The following is an 18,599-nucleotide window of genomic DNA, read 5'->3' on the forward strand; positions in this document are numbered from 1 at the left end:
AAGAATTACAATTAAAGAAATACTACCAATTAAGTAAAGGGTCGAAGTTGCTATGCTAAAGTACCAACAATATATATTTTAAAATATATTAAACAATTAATATATTTATTACCTTTGTTTTGGACAAAATTAATTTATTATGTTGCTATCAAAATGGGGTAATACACTTGTTGGAATCAAAAGCACCATCATGGGACGGATCCCATGTCTGTTGGTCCATGATTAGACCTACCTAGTTTTTTTTTTTTTTTTCCTTTCATCAAAATATGTAGAAAGTGAATAAAGAGAGAAGAGAAGAAATGGAATCATTTGATAGTGACAACAAAGATCAATTGAGTAAAGTTTAGTCCTTATATCAAATTCTAAAAAGTAAATATAGTTATTTAAGAATGTATAGATAAGATGGTAGTAGTCTTTCCTAACTTAACTAAAAATGTATTAAAACTCTTGATGAGTTATTTTATCACATATAAGAGTCATATTCGGCACATTCTAAATTAACTTATTGAAATAGCCTACCAAGTTATATAAATTTCTTTAAGATCATCCCTTCAAAATTTCATTCCATTTTATGATTTTCCTTTTAAAATTGTCAGTAATTTAAAATCTCTTAAAACACAACACAATTTGAAGCTCAAAGCTATTGTCTCTCTCAAAGTTGCCATTTGATGCAACTGGGCAAGTTTTCAAATTAGGGGCTTGTCTACTAATCATTGAATGTAAAGCACAAAATGAAGTTGCCTTTGGATCACTATAATGTTAGAACCATAGCACCACTGCCATGCTCTCCTTATATAACACTAAGAAAAAAGTATATTTACAGTGAAAATTTTGTCATTAAAAAAATAATATTTCATCACTGTATAATTTTAACAAAAAAATCTGTCATTAAATTGACTGTCGTTATAATTTTAACAATTGAATGTCGTTCGTCGTTAAAATTTTAAAAAATCAGCTATATAGAGAACTTTTTTTATGGGTTGTCTTTAATTTCCGTCACTAAATGTGGTTTATTTTGTAATTACAAGCTGCAGTATCATCCCCTCAAGGCAATTCAACAGAGCAGAATTATCCACAATAAAACCATACTTAATATCTATATCTGCCATTGCATGTATGTGTATTCAAGAATCAGGGCTATGAATATGGTACCTATCATAAATATAATGAAAACTTTTGGTAGACTTTTGAGTGAGTTAATCAACTTGGGCACGAGATGTACCTCTCTTGTTGTTCACTTCCTTATTCTTTGCATTCCATGCAAGTAAAGGGGATACATCAAGATTCTATGATAGTCACACCAACTATATATATATGGTTTTGAAAGATATGTGTAGTTGCATTATATTCCTCAAAGAAACAGAGAGAAGAGAAGGAGGAAAAATGGTATCAGAAAATGGTAAAGAAGATGGGTTGAGTTATCCATTGATCATAGCAATGAAGGGTAGTTCAAGTACTGAAAAGAGCGAACTGGCCACCAAGTTAGCTTCATTTCTTCAGTATCCTCTCATTGATGAAGGAGATATCATCCTAGCCCTTAAAAGCTCAATTCCGTCCTTCTCCTCCACTGAAGATTACGAAGAAGAGTTGCCTCTTAAAATTGTTAGTCAAATCTGTTCAACTCAAATCAGTTTGAAGCTTCATGTCATTGTCAATTCTGAGCTCTCTCAACGTGCCCATTTTGAACATTTGGTGCAATTGGCAAGTTCCGAGGGGGCATCTTTGCTCATTATTGATTGTGAAGCTCAAAATGGTGATGCCCTTTATGATGCTGGGGATGTCCCAAAGCTCAACATCGATGTCTTAAAGCCATTTGTTTTGGAGGAATTTGTTCATGCAATTCTACAAGATGCCGAATTCCCTCAAGGTAATGTATCAAACCAACTTTGGGAAAATAATAGTACGAGATCTCTTGAGTAGGGAACTTTTTTTTCCTTCTTGTTTCTTGAGATCGGTGGAGTTCGAAAATTACCTTACTATGAGATTAAGGCATCAGTTCTTAAGTAAGATGCTTAAAGCACAAAGCATTGAGGCATTCTCTAACTATATTTTCATGTATGGTCTGTGATAACAGAAATTTATCTAGCAATGAGTAATGGAAATTAGTGAGATATATATGGCAATGCAAGTGGAGGAGCACAGAAGCATTCAGTCCAAACCGAAGAGCTAGCTTTGAAGTGAGATTCCGTTCAGCTTATGCAAGTTTTAGGATGTGTATTTACTAAATAATTGCTCATTTCAAGGAGCAGAGCAGTGTTTGTATTGTACACTTTGAACTCTGATATGTATTTTTAAATTTATAGTCTGAAATACACGTTATAGTATCAAAATACACTCAGCATTCAAAACGGCATGAGATGGTAAAAGTCACTTCAAGTTTATCTATAATCTTGAGTTCAAGACTCGAATATATACTGCGTTACAACTTTATCCGGTATACTACATAAAAACCAATAATACACTCATTTATTGTGTTGTATATGTGAATTGTAACATCAAATAATTAATATCCTTCATTAGATAAAATACTTCAAATCTAGTTTCGGAGGAGGTTACAAGTACTGCTATATTGATTCTCAGCTAATTAAGTTTTGACAGTAACAGAACATTGACAGGTATGTAGAATCATAAATACAAAAAGTTTGAAGAGAATAGCTGACAGTCATTAATGCACCTAATGTTTTTGCAGATTACAAGTTCAAGACGTTATAAATATTATTAGATGCTTTTGCAAAATTTCTTGTAGCCTAGAAGGACACACTGAAAAACAAAAGCAATCCTTCAATCCTCATAGGGATGCATTAGGTCAAAGACTCCCACTAAATACAAGCAAAAACCTGGATCAAACACAGAAAGACTAAATCGAAAACAACTGAAGCAAACTGCACAAACAGAAAACAATTTGTACATCATTAACAAAAAAATGTTTCAGGCATGTGATCGCTTGCCAGAAAGGCTGATAGAGCTGACTTTCATGGGGGTTGCCACCACCAACGGAGCTTCTGGGGAGCCGCTAACAGCATAATTGTCATGCATGAAACGACTTTCCACAATAGACTCGTCTTTCAACACAATCTTATAACAATAACAGCTCTTGAGGCCTTGCTGATTCCGGTAGCATTCATGGGCACTGTTCTTCACCTGCTGGAAGTCCCATATGACGCTGAACTTGCCCACTGTGGCAACCAAGTGCCTTTCTTGTTTACCATTCTCAGTGACCTGAAAGACAAGACAATATCAAATGTGAGACGGATGCATACATTTATCTAAAAAGCATATTCAGAACCATGACTGAATCAGAATGCTCTCTAATTCCCATAGTAATTGGAAAAGCGACATGGCCAACAGCTTACTAAAGAAAAATTAAGAACTTGCTGATTGGCTCCTTAGAAAGAAAGCCCCACTATATTCAAATATCACATGCCTTATTGGTTTTCTTCGCATAATGATGGTGAAACTGCAACAAATATGATACGCAACAACTGCTTCTATTCCTAACCTTAGCTACATGCAAAGCAGGAGGAAGCAGAAGAAGACTTCCAATACAAATTAACAGTAACAAAAGCACAAATTACACAAAAAACAACAAAGAAAGCACATACATGGAACAAAAAGTAAGACCTAATGCACTTCCCAAAACTAGTGAGAAACAACAAAATATGTAATTGCACATAAAAGAGTATATATATGTACTTACCCATGAGAAATGACCCCCATGAAATTTGTTATTCACACCGGCTAAGTGGGAATCCAGAGGAATCAGCTTTAGTAATCTCGGAGCAGGTATCTTATTACCCATACGACCACTAAATCCAGTCTTAGTTTTGCCATCTTTATCAGTAAACAGAGTGCAAATCAGGATCAAGTATGTGTCAGTTGTCCCCAATATCCACTTCCCATCATATGTAACATCCACATGAGTAATAGGCGAGCCAAGCCCAGGAAAAGCTGTTTTAGCTTGCCTCATAGACGTCCTAGAATACAACCTAATCTTACCATCAAGGGATCCAACAACAATCGATCCATCACCTGTACTTGCAAAGCATTGAAAATTAGTCCCTCTAGAGAACTGATGCCCCTGACTCCAATTTAAAACAGGCGAATCATCACCAATACTCTGCACAACTCCTCTCTTATCCCTCATATCCCATTGACACAATCTATTATCATCCAAACCAAGAAATGTACTCTCTGAAGGATCCAATTGAGACCCTTTAGTATCGTTTGTTATATCCTTCATTGTAATCTCAGTACCATCTTTCCCAAACTTCCATTGTGCGACAATCTTCCCTGTCTCAATGTCAAGCTGCTTAATCCCTGAAGAATGTGGTTTCCCTTCCTTTAACGGACTCATTAACATCATATTTGTCTCTGCCCTCATAAGCATAGCCTTCTTCGGTGTCGACTGCATTAAACTACCCCCACTTGTCTTGTCAAAATTCACACAAATGCCTTTCCCATGAATACCCTTATGATAATTCCTAAAAACTTGAACACCCAAATCATTAACCAAGAAACTATTATCCAAGGCCCCTAAAGTCAAGCTCTGAACACCCCCATTAGCTGCCTCCTCAAACTCCTCCATCAAATCCTGATTCACACGCAAAGGTGTGGTCTTTGCAGACTCATGATCATCCATTGCATCCTCCCACATGGTATCATCAGCTATTTCTGGTTTAACCCAACCGATAAAATCTTTGCCGTAAATTTTAATCTTATTCTCTTCAGTAGCTTCCAGCCCATAAACATTCTCAAAGATGCAATCTTGAAATTGAGTGATAAACTTCCTATACTCCTCATCAGTGAAAAATTTCAAAGCCCAAACACCTTTATTAACAAAATCAACACGCTTTTGATCTCCAAACATCTTCAATTGTATCTCAGTTGAGACTTTAGCCCTAACTTTAGACCCAACTTTCAAAACCCAAAAGGAATCATTATCTTGATCATCATCATCATCATCAGAATCAGGACCATCAGCATTACAACTTTTGATGAAATTATAAGAAGTGAGTTTGTCAGAGAGGACCCACTTAGCATTAGGAGTATTACCACCAATGTGGAGATAGAGTTTGACAGGGTTATTAGGAAGCGGATTCTTGGAATTAGAATTAGCAGAAGATGGGTATTTGAGTTTTAGGGATTTGAGTTTTGTATCGATCTCCTCAAGTGCTTTTCTTGATGATGGTGTTGATGTCGTGCTCTGCGGTGTTTCTTGACGATCAACGGCGTCATCGTATTGACCTTCTTCTTCTTCTTCTTCTGATTGGTATTCTGATTCAGAGTCTGTAAGATCTTGACCTTCGCGGCTTTGAGCAGTACCCATTTAGGATGATTCAGAAAGGTGGGGACTTTCGAGAGAATTCGGAGAAATGATTGAGAGATTTTGTAGTGCGGGGAATTTCAGAGTTTATTGGAGTTTGTGCTGGGATCGAAGATTGAAAGAGTGACATTGATGGAGGTAGTTATGCTGCAGGCAGCATTTTATGGCACATCTTTCTTCACCGGCTACTACCGGTTTTAAGATTATTCCATTATAAAATACTCAAAATTGTTCCTTTGTAAAAACATAATTTTAGAGATAATTTTTTATTTTTTATAAAAAATAAAATATCTTTAGATAATATTAAATTTAAATAAAATTATATTCAGTTAATCAATTTTATACATATAAACTTTTAACTTTTATTTCTCTATATTTTTGTTATTTATGATAATATTTTCCTTTTGTATTAATTATATTATCACTAATAATAATAATTATGGCAATAGATAATATTATATTTTATTAGCAATAAAATCTATAAAATGTGATATTATTTATCTTTAACTTTTTAAAAATATTAGTTGATTTTAGAAAAATAACAAAAGATATTTTTATTTTTAATTAAATTATTTTATTTTATTTTATATGATATAGTCATAAAATAAAATAAAAATTATCTATATTTGACATATATCACCACCTATAGACTAAATTTATCGATGATTAATCATATTTATTAATTTTAAATAAATATATATATTAATTATTCAACATTAAAGAATAAAATATTAATATTAGACATCACTTTTCTATTAATTGTATTTTATATATCAGATTTAAATAAAAATTATTCATAAAAAATATATAATAATTATTGGATTTAAGATTTGCAATTTATAGTACCGGCTATAACCAGTCATAGTTAGCGTTAAATTAACGGAAAGTAGTGGCGCCTTTACTTCATTACGAAGAAAATGAGGAGCTGGCTGCAAAAGCTTGACACCTGTGGGTACCGTGTTTGGATCGTGTTTTCTGCTAAAAGAGGGCCATAATAGCATTTGAAGATTTCAGAATTTCTTATTTCAAGTTCATATGTACTTAGCATTATGAAATCCTTCATGCTTTCTTTGCCCTTAGATTTGCTATGAGCAAACAAAGATAAAATAAAAACTTTTGAATTATGAATTTATTTTCACTCGTAATCTTAAAATCATCCATTTATAAATATTAATATTACAGGGAATTATAGTAAATTATGTGTAATAAGACTTGTTTGTACTTGGGTTGCATGTTTTAATGTAAAAGGAAGAAACCAAGATTAGTAAATAAGGAATCCAAAAATCCTGACAAAGGGTCGAGCTAAGGATAGGCAATTGTGTGAGGGATGACCAGGTCAAGCATGTCCATGGAATCTCAATTGTTGCAGTTTTTTCTATCTTCAAGCTCAACCCTTCACGTGCACCTCCAGCTAAGCCCATCCTGAACATTCCTCTAACTTCCTGCCTTGCCTCCCTCCAGCAAAAATCACACCACAATTCTTATGTATTTTCTTTCTTTTTCTTGTTCCCTTTACAATGTCTCTCTCCATCTTCCTCTTTTGCCTTGTTACCATCCCTTTCTCTGCCCATTCACTCCCTGCTCCTAGAGGTACCCTTTCAACAGATAATCACCCTTTTCTTTTCTCTTTTCAAAAATTATAACTATTTACAAGTTGAAAGTTCTACATTCTCTTTGGATCTTTTGAAATAATTACAACTACTTACAGATTGATACTAGATATCTTTTAACACATTTTCTGTGTCATTAAATTGTTGAAAGAATGTGTGCGCCTTCTCTGGATTATTATGTTCTTTCTTTCTAAGAAATTACAACTATTTACAAGTAAAAACATGGATTGAACATTTCAATATCTTAATTTGATGCAGGTTTTCCTTTAAATTGTGGGGCATCACATGAGGTAACTCAAGGCAACCTGAAATACATTCCTGATGAAGGGTTCATATCAGTAGGAAACAAATCATCCATCAATACGCCTGGTTTATTACCTTTGCTGTCTACATTGAGATATTTTCCTGATAAGAAAGCTCGAAAGTATTGCTACGAATTTCCAACCGTTAAAGGAGGGAAATATTTAGTAAGAACTACATACTACTATGGAAGTTTTGATGGAGGAAAAGAACCACCAGTGTTTGATCAAATTATTCAAGGGACTAAATGGAGCACGGTTAATACCACAGAGGATCATGTCAATGGACTTAGTACTTATTATGAAATCATTGTCCTTTCTACATCTAAAATACTCAGTGTTTGTCTGGCAAGAAATAAGCACACTACTTCTAGTCCTTTTATATCAGCTCTTGAATTGGAGTACCTTGATGATTCAATGTATAATTCCACCGATTTTTCCAAGTTTGCTCTTACTACTCTTGCTCGACATGATTTCGGAAGTCGAGGAAACATAATTGGGTAATCAAACCTGCCTTGTTAATTCTTTTCTGATGAATTATTAGATGTGTCATAACAATTTATTTTTTTTTCATTTCAAGATATGGTCTGGTACATAACATTTTCAGGAATGTAGTTGCTATTATTTTTAACATATCCTGACGGTGACATTGTAAAAACCTGAACCTAGCTATCCAGATGATCAGTTCAACCGGTTTTGGCAGCCATTCATGGACAAGAATGTTATTGTAGAAAGTCACTCTAGTGTTACTTCTTTAGATTTTTGGAACTTCCCTCCAGAGGCAGTCTTCAAAACAGCAATCACAGCAAGCAGAGGAAAGACGTTGAAAGTGCAATGGCCACCCATTTCACTTCCTATTTCCAAATACTACATTGCACTCTATTTCCAAGATAATCGAACTCCGAGTCCGTACAGCTGGAGAGTCTTCACTGTTTCTCTTAATGGAAAGAATTTCTATGAAGATCTAAACGTGACAAGTAAAGGTGTCAGTGTTTATGCACGAGAATGGCCGCTTGCAGGACAGACTGCAATCACATTGACCCCAGCTGATAATGCACCTGTTGGGCCTATAATCAATGCTGGTGAAATCTTTCAGTTCTTGCCTCTTAGCGGAAGGACTTTGACGAGGGATGGTATTATGTTGCATTGTTTGTGGTATTCATTTACAAACTGAAACTCCTTCTCTTCCTTGTGCTGACGAATTTTCTTATTTGGCATATGCTGAAGTCATAGCAATGGAAGATTTGGCAAGAAGCTTCGACAATCCGCCTCCTGATTGGAGTGGCGATCCCTGCTTGCCTCCTAAGAACTCATGGACTGGAGTTGCATGTTCTCGTGATAAATTGGCTAGAGTTGTCTCTCTGTAAGTAACATAAACACTTTTGTTCTGTAAGCTTATTACAAGGTATGCTAGTTGAACTCCTGATAACTTACCTCGTCCTGGCAAGTGCTCTACTATTGAGCAATTGAATATTGTTAGCCTAAGGAATTCAGTACTTCAAAGCTGCTACGACAGGATATGTTGTTCATGTAGTGATTCAACTTCTTTGTGTTTGCATTTTATGTAGGGACCTTACAGGCATGGGGATATCTGGTTCAATTCCTTCAAGCATAGGCAATTTAAGTGCAATCACCCATCTGTAAGTAGCTTCACCTAGCTGAATCTTCTTTCTGTTTGATCAATGAAGAAAACTTCCGATTTCCTGATGCATACAGTTGGCTAGGAGAAAACAAGCTGTATGGTTCCATACCAGATATGAGTGCTTTGAAGGATCTACAAACTCTGTATGTTGCCCATATTTTTAAAATAGTCACTGCTATTACTTTCCTACTCCTGTTCTAAATTCATGTATGATGTTATGAAGGCATTTGGACAACAACCAGCTTGAAGGAACAATTCCTCAATCTTTAGGACAACTCAAGGGGCTTCACGAAATGTAAGTTTATTGTGAATGCAAATTCCTAGATAAGTAAGGCTTATCAGCTATTTCTAACTCAGCTTTGTATTGACAGATTCCTCCAAAACAACAATCTCACTGGCAAAATCCCATCTTCACTTCGAACGAATAATAACATAAATCTTAAGTATGAACCCTTTTGCTAGGTTTTGTGTTTATACCAAAGATATTGTTTTGAGTTTTAGTGATGATTGTATTGCTATTCTTTTATAGGGTGTCTCCTGGTAATCATTTATCTTCTTGAGTAGACAAGATACAAGTGGAGGAGCAAAGGACAGGAACATGGTTTTTCTGGGATATACATGGATTTAACTGGGAAGTTTTAGGCCATTCATAACTATGGGAACCAGTTGAACTGGACGGACATCATCAAAGAGAGAAAATCTATCAGCTTCATTTCACTCATTCGTTAGGAATATATGTAAATTCTGTATGCCAATTCTTGTAATATAATTATGCAACAATTTTCTGTACAAGACTAACATATGAATTATACAAAATCTTTATGATGATGCTGCTTGAGAATAACTCTGTGCAAGTTGAGCATTTCAGAAAATATTATTTTATTTTGCAGCAGTTGCCCGTGGTTACTCTAGACCATTGATAGTGAAAGGAAAAATTATAGCTTAAAGACTCAAATATTGTTTCTAATTAATGGAGAAAAGTTATAACCTGCTAAAGAAAAAAACAATATTGATTACTGAACTTAAGAGACAAATTGAGAAGCAGAACTAAATAACAGGTATGCCAAATGAAAATGAACTAACAATAATCTAGATCAGCCCATCAACGAGTCCTTCTTGCTTGTGAAGCTTGAAATTGCTTTTCCTTGGAATTTTCAGATTCAACATCATCTTTCTGCTTTCCTTTTGTTCTGTTCTCATCTAGGGGTTTAACAGTTATGATGTGCACTTTCTGTTTAGAAGGTAGGTCAGTTTCAGTGGAAGACTTTCCATCCAAGCGCCTCGCCTTGCCTTGGAATGGTAAGAACCCTGGCTTCTCCTTGTCTGCCACTTTTCCTTTTCGCAGGAATGCAGGTTTAGCTGCCACTACTGCTTTCACAGGTTGTACAGGTCTTTCAGGCTCTTCATAATCTAGAGGACAAGCAAACTCCACCACACAATCTGTATTAACAATACTGATAGCAGAAGATGGCATGGTTCTACAACATTGATATAGAAATATTTTTCTCTTATATTTGAATAATATGGTATCACCAGTAGACAGACAAAAGAAGTGTTTACTCAGAATTCCTTCAGGAGCAGCTCTGAGGTCAGCGATGGACAAGAAATCCACGGAGTGAGGTTGTAGCCTTATGAATGTTCCCTTTTCAAGCTTTGCACCTTTTGATATTCATAAAATGACCTTCCTGAAGCAGCAGATACTCCATTATCCAATTAGGCAAGAACACTGTGCCTCTCTCAGCAGTAAACCCACTAACTCCGCAGTGAGTTTTTCGACCGCAGAGATGGAGGAAGTATAATCTGATTACCCTTTTGAAGATGCACCTTTCCTATGTAAGAATGTGGATAACATTGATGAACATATTCGAAACAATAAGGTTCATTATTGCTGCTGCTGATGATGGTGATCATACGTTCATCATTAGCAAAAGATTTTTCATAAATTATAGGAATAAAAACTTTTATTTTCATATTTGTCGTCCCTTATATTTTGAATAAATATTAAAAATAGATAAAAGTAATAAATTTTTTTGTTAATACTAATAAATAGTAAATAAAATAATTAAATTTAAATTTTTAAAATTTTACGAATAAAAGTATGAATATGGCTTTACAAATTTGATCCTAAAAAATTGCCTCCCTATGCCTTTAAAAGAAAAATAAATTAGGAATCAAATTTTGACTTCAAACTTAAAATAAAAGCTCAAGATTTTGAAAGTGGGTCCCATCCCAAAACAAACTAAATCTCTATTTTCAGTAGCACAGAGAAATCAAGAAAGGATATCAAAGCCATTTCATTATTTTTCTGGTAAATATCATTATCATCAGTCTCTCACAGTATCAAATGCTACCCATTAATCCTAACTCTCTCTTCTTCCCTTCAAAGCCCTCTCATCTCCTCTCTCTCCCCTCCATCACCACTTCTCACCGCTGCTTTGCCAGTGCCGGCGACCTTCGACACATCCCCACATTCCCCAGGTGGTGGTTTCATTTCACTTCAGCTGCAGACACTGGCAGTATCCGGATTGGGCAAGAATCAGACGGAGCTACATCATCTCCGGTCGCCGACAGCTCCTCCTCTGCCGGCCCGCAAAGGCGGGGGCTTGGAGGCAGTGGAAGCAGTAGCATTAGAGTGAATGCTAAAGAGAAGAAATGGTCAAGAAATAGAGAGAGCTATTTGGTTGATAATGAAGATGCTCTTCCTCTTCCTATGACTTACCCCGATTCTAAACCTGTTTCTCCTGAGGAGATTGATAAAAGACTACGTTGTGATCCTGAAATTCAAGTAAATGTTCTATTCCTTTACTGTTATTTTCTTTGAGAAACGTGTCAGGTCAAAGTTTCTCTTCTTTAATTATTGTTTTAGTTCTTGAGAAGTGTAAAGTTGGAAATTTTGTGTATTTGAGGTTGGTTTTTTATTTTTCTTAACTGTCTATATCTGGCCTGCCTTTAGTACTACTTTATAGTGATTCAAGAATTGAAATTTGTTGGTTTATCTCTAGTTGGATAAAGTGGGTGTTGGTATTTGAGGCTTTATCAGTTGTCAGCTACATAATTATGTGGTTTATCTGCAGTTTGATGAAATGGGTTTTGGGTATCTAATTCTAATTCTAATTCTTGAATTGCAGGATTGTAGGGAAGTGGTCTATGAGTGGACTGGGAAGTGCAGAAGTTGTCAAGGCTCTGGATATGTTAGCTATTTTAATAAAAGAGGGAAAGAGACTATTTGCAAATGCGTACCTTGTCTTGGAATTGGTATTTTTATTACTTCTTCCTAATTTCAAATTTCAGTTTGTAAAGTTAGAAATTTTAGAGCTAATTATGTTGATAGGTTATATGTTTGGTGTTGAGTGAAGCTTGTGAATTTCTTAGAATTTTATTTAAAAAGACTATGCTTCCCAGATATTAGATGCAGATTCAGTACAGATTGATTCACTGTTAGCATGTACTTGAGACTTGTAACTTTAATTTGAAGCAGCTTGACTGAAGGCACATAATGTATAATTATAATTTTCCAAGAATATGGAAGTTAACTAAATGCCATCAGTTTTCAGGTTGGTGTGAAGTTTCTTTAGCAAAGTTGAATTCAATTTAAAACAGCTTAACTGAAATGCACATGACATATAAACCTAAATTGGCAGCTATTTTGAAATTGACTGGAAAACTTAGGTTGATATGAAGATTCTCGTCTGATAGAATATGCTGAACATGGAGTTCCAAGTGTATATCAAAGCAATGGACTTCTTCTATTTATTATGCATTTTCAATTTAGAGATGCTTTGAATCTAATTCTTCTATTCTCATTACATTTTCTTGTGGATCTGTTTGAAGAATATGATTGATTGCCATCTTTGTTCTTTGAGATGAATCTTAGCAATAATCCGTTTGTTGAGTGGCATGAGGCTATGTGAATGAATAGTAGTCCTCACTACACTATCAATTAAATCTGGTCCAGTAAACATCCATCCAGTATCTTCCCGTTTCACAAAAACAGTTTGGCTAAGATTTTGTTGCTGAACTGTAGTTGAATTCAAACATATTTAGGTAAAATGCCAATTACCATACTTTCAATCAATGTGGAGTACGCTACATTATCCTCTAGAATTCCCTCATACTCTATCTATACTTTCAACAAGGAATGTTGGCTAAGCTTCATTCACTGAATATTGGTGGAGGTACATAGGGGGAAAAGCTCTTTGCAATCTATTTGGTGTTTCTTCAATGTTCCCATGGTTTAGTGGATTAGGATGAAATTCCCTTTATTATTTGTGGAAGCTTTTTTAGTATGACTACAGTGTAAACTTTCTATTAAAAGATTATTATATTACAAAGGACATTTCGACAAGATTCTTAGGAAAAATTCAGGTTTAGACCACTTCTTATAGACTTTGCAAATCCCCTGAGGTTTAGTTTTGGTTTTTTGCATTTGTGGTTTACAGTCAGTGTAAATGAGCTTCACCCTTCCACTGTTCCACATGTTTTTGTCTTTCCTCCAATAATGTCATTGATTTTAAAACATTTTTTGCTTACCTGTTTTAGCTTCTGCTGTGACCATATGTTCAATCTAGTAAGAAATTGACTTGAAATTTCCATGTTGCTTGCTGTAGTTTCCGACTATGATAATGTTAAATATTTGTAATTTCAGGATACGTGCAGAAAATTACAGCTCGCAAGGATATTGGTGTAATGGAGGACTTGGATAATGGAAAGCCGCTCTAACCTTGATAGTATTTGATTTCAGGGAGTATAATTATAATAACTTTTATGAGTTGTAAGTCTTACATCTTTCATGTTAATCGGGCCTTTTACAGTTATAGAGAATAAAAGTAAACATCCTGAAAAGGAGAATTTGGACAAGTGATGCTAAGAATTCCTTGTAACTTTTTCAAAGAATCTATTCTTTTCCTGTTTTCCTCTAATCTTTTGTAGTGACAGCTTTTTCCTTTTTATCTATTTATATTCCTTCAGAATATTTTTTTCCATGACCAGCAAGTTGCTTAAGGAATAAAAAGTCACTTGCCCTTTATTAAATCTTTATATATAGATCAAAATTTCATGTTTTGTAAGCAGGATACGAAGTTTGAGGCCTCTGCTAAATCTACTGTTCTATTGTGAAGCCAAACAATATTTCATATATTTAAGTTTCTGCCTGCTGTGAGAAGCTGAGATCCACCAACGCCAAAATGCCAAATATTAGCTTTCTAGAGTTCCAGTACAAGCTTTCAAGAAACAAGCTTCTGCGAAAGCCATCCCGGTTGTTCTCTTCCCGGGACAGAAAGAACTCTTTACCCACTTTTCAGCCAAATTTGAGCGAGATGAGGCAAGTTTTCAATAAATTTGACTCCAACAGAGATGGAAAGATTTCTCAACAGGAATACAAGGCCACACTTAGAGCTCTGAGACAGGACAGCATGATAGGAGATGTGCCAAAGATTTTCCAGGTGGTTGATTTGGATGGAGATGGATTTATTGATTTCAAAGAGTTTGTTGAAGCACAGAAGAAAGGAGGAGGCATTAAAACAACAGACATTCAGACTGCTTTTCGAGCATTTGATGTAAATGGAGATGGAAAAATATCTGCTGAGGAAGTTATGGAAGTTTTGAGGCGGCTTGGTGAGAGATGTGGCCTAGAGGATTGCCGCAGAATGGTCAGGGCAGTTGATGCTGATGGTGATGGTATGGTTAACATGGATGAGTTTATGATTATGATGACAGAAACTCTGATTTGCGATTAAAAGGGTCGGTTCGAGTTTAGAGAGCTTGCTTCTTTGTTTGTTTTTCCTTCTGTAACTTGCATAAATAAAACTTGTTCAGAGTTCATGTAATGCGTATGCATGTATACTTCATATGTAGCATAATATAAGTTCTTTCTAATCTTTTTTGCGGTCATCTTCTTGTTATCCTTTTCTCTATGCCTAAGTAAGACCAAACCTCTTGCCAAACGTTCTGCTAAGCCACCTGAAAAATTAAGACCTCCAACATCACCATCTCATCTTCCCGAAAGTAGCAGACTCCTAGAGTAGATTATCGACCCTGTTACTGAAAGTGGGAAGTAGCAGGCTCCTGGAGTAGATTAGCAACCCTGTTACTGAAAATGGATGAAGCCGAGAAATCGGTAGGCATCCAAGACAAAGCCCCCCCTAATTTGGACCCTTCATTTGACCAAAGAAAGTACATGGATAGCAAATCCATTTCGGAAAGAGAAAAAGGATGAAATCAAAAAATTAAGGCAGCCTAGCAAATCGAATGCCAAGTAACCAAACTGTTTGCGGCAGCTGATTCTTATTTGCTTGTTAATATCCCTTATAAGGATACATCTTTTAGGCCTGACTACTGGCTTCTCCACCTTTCTATTTCAAAATCTCAGAGGACCGAAACCCCATTGTTAATTCTGATTCAACGCTTTTAATTCGACAATTCTAACTGCCATGTCATATCAACTATGAAGATACAGAAAATAACATTCATCAGTTATATCCTCTTATCCAACTTAAATATCTGGCAATACATTAACAATCATACTGCCATCAATTTCTGAAATATCAGTTGCCATCACCAGGAGGTTTCTGAGCAGGATAGCCATCTTAAAATTGGAAAAATGAAAAAGCACTCCAAATGTATAGGAAGTTCTTTGAGGGACAAAAATAAAAGGGAAGCACAAAAAGGGATCAATGGTGAATCATTGGTCATCTCCTAACAAATGATTAATTGAGCATAAGAAAGACCATACACAAATGAAGCAGCAAACAGTTCATATTCTACCATAAGATATCCTGGTGTTGCTGGTGTTCACTTAGCAGATATGATTCGAAAGTTTTGGCAGTTTATACATCAAAATTCCTAAAAGAGAACTAGTTTTACTTAATACGTATGGTAAGCTTCCAAAGTCTTGATATCACCAGTAATCCCCACAAGAGCAACTTCCGTCCTTGAAATGATGAAATCTTTTGTTATCCCTAACAATCAATTCCCTCCCAACAATCCTGGACATGATTTTGATCGCATTGTGACAATCACCACATACACGGAGGTTTTTGATGATTCTCAAGGGCGTTCTTGCAGGAGTGCTGATAAGACCATAAGCAATTGCCAACCGTTCACTGTGATATAGCAAGGCTTGCTCTTTGGCTTCCTGATCAATGTCATGAAGAACATATCTAGTATCTGGCACATAGCTCACCACCTTACTCATTGCCTTGAGTTTTTCATCATCCTTGTAAAGAGTCGGATTCCTAAACTCAACTATTCTATTCTTCCCTTCAAGCATGCTGATTAAACTATATTTCTTTGGTGGTGGAGTTGGGATCTTGTTGGCAACAGCCTTTGATGGGTCAAGAGCAACCATCAACTCCTCAGCCCGGTCTTCAAGATCAACATCTCCATGAATCCGAGCATAATTCCTTAATGCACCCCAAACATCCACTGTAGGCTCGAAGGGCAGTTTCTGAATGTATTCCTGAATTTCATTAATATAGCCAGACTTTCCGAGAACATCTATAACCCCCAAATAATGTTCAGTCCCTGGATTAAATCCATATTCATTTTTCATTGACTCAAAATGTAAAAACCCTTCCTCGACTGCCTCTGCACTGGCACAAGCAGATAGAACTGCAAGGAAAGTTTCTGCAGTGGGTTTCAACCCAGATTGCCTCATCTGCTCAAACAATTGCAACCCCTCATCTCCTAAGTTATTGCTTGCATATCCATTTATCATCAAATGCCACAAATCTATATCCCTATCTTTCATATGATCAAAAACTCTCCTAGCATCAGTCATACTACCACATTTCCCATACATTTCAATCACCTTTTTGTTCAGCCTAACATCACCTCTACATGTTGACTGCAGAAAGTAATCATGTACCTTTTTCGCATCCTCAATTTTCCCACACAATTCAAACAAGGCATAAAAACAATCAGCATCAGCTTTAACCCCTTTATCCATTAACTCAATTGCTTCTTTAACCTTCCCCTCCTGGAACAAACGCATTAAATCTGCTGCTGTAGGAGCTGGAGCAGGAAGATTAGCTTCAACATTCACGTTTGGAGATTGAGTCTCCGATGCCCCATGTCCTTGATTAAAATTCGGAACCTGGGGAGCCCACTGACCAGGGTTTCTAGCTTGGGGGTATCCCTGAGTTTGATTGTTCCATTGACTTGCATTTCCAGGTTGCTGATAACCCTGGACATTAGGATGCACCTGGCTGGGATTTTGGTGTTGGGGAAAATTTTGAGGCGGGGAATTCCACTGATTAGGGTTTTGTTGTGGTCGATTCTGATGATTAGGAAAATTCTGAGACGGTGAACTCCACTTATTAGCATTAGGATTCATCTGAGACTGATTTTGATACTGAGAGAAATTTTGACCTTGAGAATTCCATTGATTGTGGTGGTTTTGCTGTGGTTGTTGTTGAGGAAATGGATTAGGGTAACCCCTACTGGGGTTGGTCTGATTCGAACTTTGATAATTGAACTGATTGTTATTAGGGTTTATATGTTGAGAATGTTGTTGATGGGGTTGTGCATTCCATTGATTAGGGTTTACCTGATTTGGTGAACCGCCCTGATTCCACTGATTATGATTGGGGTTTCTGTCATCTGGGTAATTAGAAAGATTGGGTCTTTGATAGTCATTAGGAATAGCTGAAGAGGAGCTAAGGGCTTTTGAGAGAATTAAGATCCTACTGGTGTTGTAATTGCAATTGAAATCAAAGCGTTGTGAAGACTGTACCTTTAAGAGCAAAAGAGAAGACGATAAAGAAAACGTTTTCGAGTTGCGTGAGCGTCGAATCGCCATTAGAGATGCCATTCCTCTTGTTAAGTGAGTAGTGAAAATGAAGTGGTGACTGAAAAACCCTAACAAAAACCCCTCTCTGACAAACCAGAAGCTGATGATGAGTAATCTCTAATTCGTGATCGGGTCGTCATTGTGTTAGTTTTGGGTCGGGTGGGTTATTGGTTTTTTATTTGGTTTTCTCAAAATGGGCCTTGGTACTCTGTTCAGATCATTTTAGGCCCATTTAGCTCTCAATCGAAACTAAATGAAATTTTGGTGGAATTCCAAAGCGAAATATTATTCTTTTGTAATCAAATTTTTGTTTGAACAATGTATTGAATTCAATTTCTCAAATAGTTCTCTGGTTAATAAAAATATTAAATAATTTTTAATATATTATCTATATAAGTTAAATTCGAAAGCAAAATATTATTTCTTTTGTAAATTTTTGTTTGAACAATAAATTAGAATTCAATTTCTCATGTAGTTCTCTAGTTAATAAAAATATTAAATAATTTTTTTATAATATCTATATAAATTAAATTCTTAATTAGTTTTATCCCCTCATTTTAGTCCAGTTAAATTTACTTTAGATCCATATTGAATGTGATAAAATCCTGAGTTTGAACATTTAATATTTTCTAGCTAATGTCTAAAGTGAATGGAAAAGATTTAGGGTCTTGTTCGGTGGCAACTATAATTAATAGCTGATACATGGTACTAAATATTTACTAAAATTTTATCTACTTGTATTTCTGTTAATATGTAAAATGTAATGTCTGTATTTTTTCATCATATATATTATGTGTATTTACATTTAATCATTGGCCATATGATGATATATTAATAATTTTTTTATTTTATGAAAATAGATATAAATTAATTATAAGTAGAGAATAAAAAGCATGATATTAGATTATTAATTTAGATAAGTTGACTAAGTACTTGA

The 18,599-nt window shown here is 35.5% G+C and overlaps 6 protein-coding genes across 6 annotated transcripts; 4 read left to right on the forward strand and 2 right to left on the reverse strand.

Annotated features, from left to right (window-relative positions):
* Positions 1–1,360: 1,360 nt before the first annotated feature.
* LOC112534793 lies at positions 1,361–2,353 on the forward strand. The gene is made up of 2 exons (XM_025157280.2): positions 1,361–1,867; positions 2,075–2,353. The coding sequence occupies exons 1-2, from the start codon at positions 1,384–1,386 to the stop codon at positions 2,104–2,106; spliced, it is 516 nt and encodes a 171-aa protein (XP_025013048.2). The 5' UTR covers positions 1,361–1,383; the 3' UTR covers positions 2,107–2,353.
* A 288-nt stretch (positions 2,354–2,641) lies between these two features.
* LOC8275306 (protein CYPRO4) lies at positions 2,642–5,495 on the reverse strand. The gene is made up of 2 exons (XM_002518723.4): positions 3,698–5,495; positions 2,642–3,219 (listed from the first exon to the last, which is right to left on the reverse strand). Exons 1-2 carry the CDS (start codon positions 5,324–5,326, stop codon positions 2,929–2,931), a joined length of 1,920 nt encoding a protein of 639 aa, XP_002518769.2. The 5' UTR covers positions 5,327–5,495; the 3' UTR covers positions 2,642–2,928.
* Positions 5,496–6,499: 1,004 nt separating this feature from the next.
* On the forward strand, positions 6,500–9,718 carry LOC8275307 (probable LRR receptor-like serine/threonine-protein kinase At1g67720). Its single transcript, XM_015718887.2, has 9 exons — positions 6,500–6,913; positions 7,192–7,732; positions 7,902–8,365; positions 8,460–8,595; positions 8,801–8,872; positions 8,949–9,017; positions 9,098–9,169; positions 9,246–9,317; positions 9,404–9,718. Exons 1-9 carry the CDS (start codon positions 6,841–6,843, stop codon positions 9,432–9,434), a joined length of 1,530 nt encoding a protein of 509 aa, XP_015574373.2. The 5' UTR covers positions 6,500–6,840; the 3' UTR covers positions 9,435–9,718.
* A 1,386-nt stretch (positions 9,719–11,104) lies between these two features.
* Positions 11,105–13,793, forward strand: LOC8275309 (protein disulfide-isomerase SCO2). Its single transcript, XM_002518726.4, has 3 exons — positions 11,105–11,659; positions 12,003–12,129; positions 13,520–13,793. The coding sequence occupies exons 1-3, from the start codon at positions 11,219–11,221 to the stop codon at positions 13,591–13,593; spliced, it is 642 nt and encodes a 213-aa protein (XP_002518772.1). The 5' UTR covers positions 11,105–11,218; the 3' UTR covers positions 13,594–13,793.
* A 197-nt stretch (positions 13,794–13,990) lies between these two features.
* LOC8275310 (calmodulin-like protein 30) lies at positions 13,991–14,763 on the forward strand. The gene has a single exon (XM_002518727.4). It carries the CDS (start codon positions 14,058–14,060, stop codon positions 14,607–14,609), a length of 552 nt encoding a protein of 183 aa, XP_002518773.1. The 5' UTR covers positions 13,991–14,057; the 3' UTR covers positions 14,610–14,763.
* Positions 14,764–15,542: 779 nt separating this feature from the next.
* Positions 15,543–17,791, reverse strand: LOC8275311 (pentatricopeptide repeat-containing protein At2g15690, mitochondrial). The gene has a single exon (XM_015718943.3). The coding sequence runs from the start codon at positions 17,681–17,683 to the stop codon at positions 15,770–15,772; it is 1,914 nt and encodes a 637-aa protein (XP_015574429.2). The 5' UTR covers positions 17,684–17,791; the 3' UTR covers positions 15,543–15,769.
* Between the last annotated feature and the right edge of the window lie 808 nt (positions 17,792–18,599).

This window comes from Ricinus communis, chromosome 6, assembly GCF_019578655.1.
Source record: "Ricinus communis isolate WT05 ecotype wild-type chromosome 6, ASM1957865v1, whole genome shotgun sequence".
Classification (NCBI taxonomy): Eukaryota; Viridiplantae; Streptophyta; class Magnoliopsida; order Malpighiales; family Euphorbiaceae; genus Ricinus; species Ricinus communis.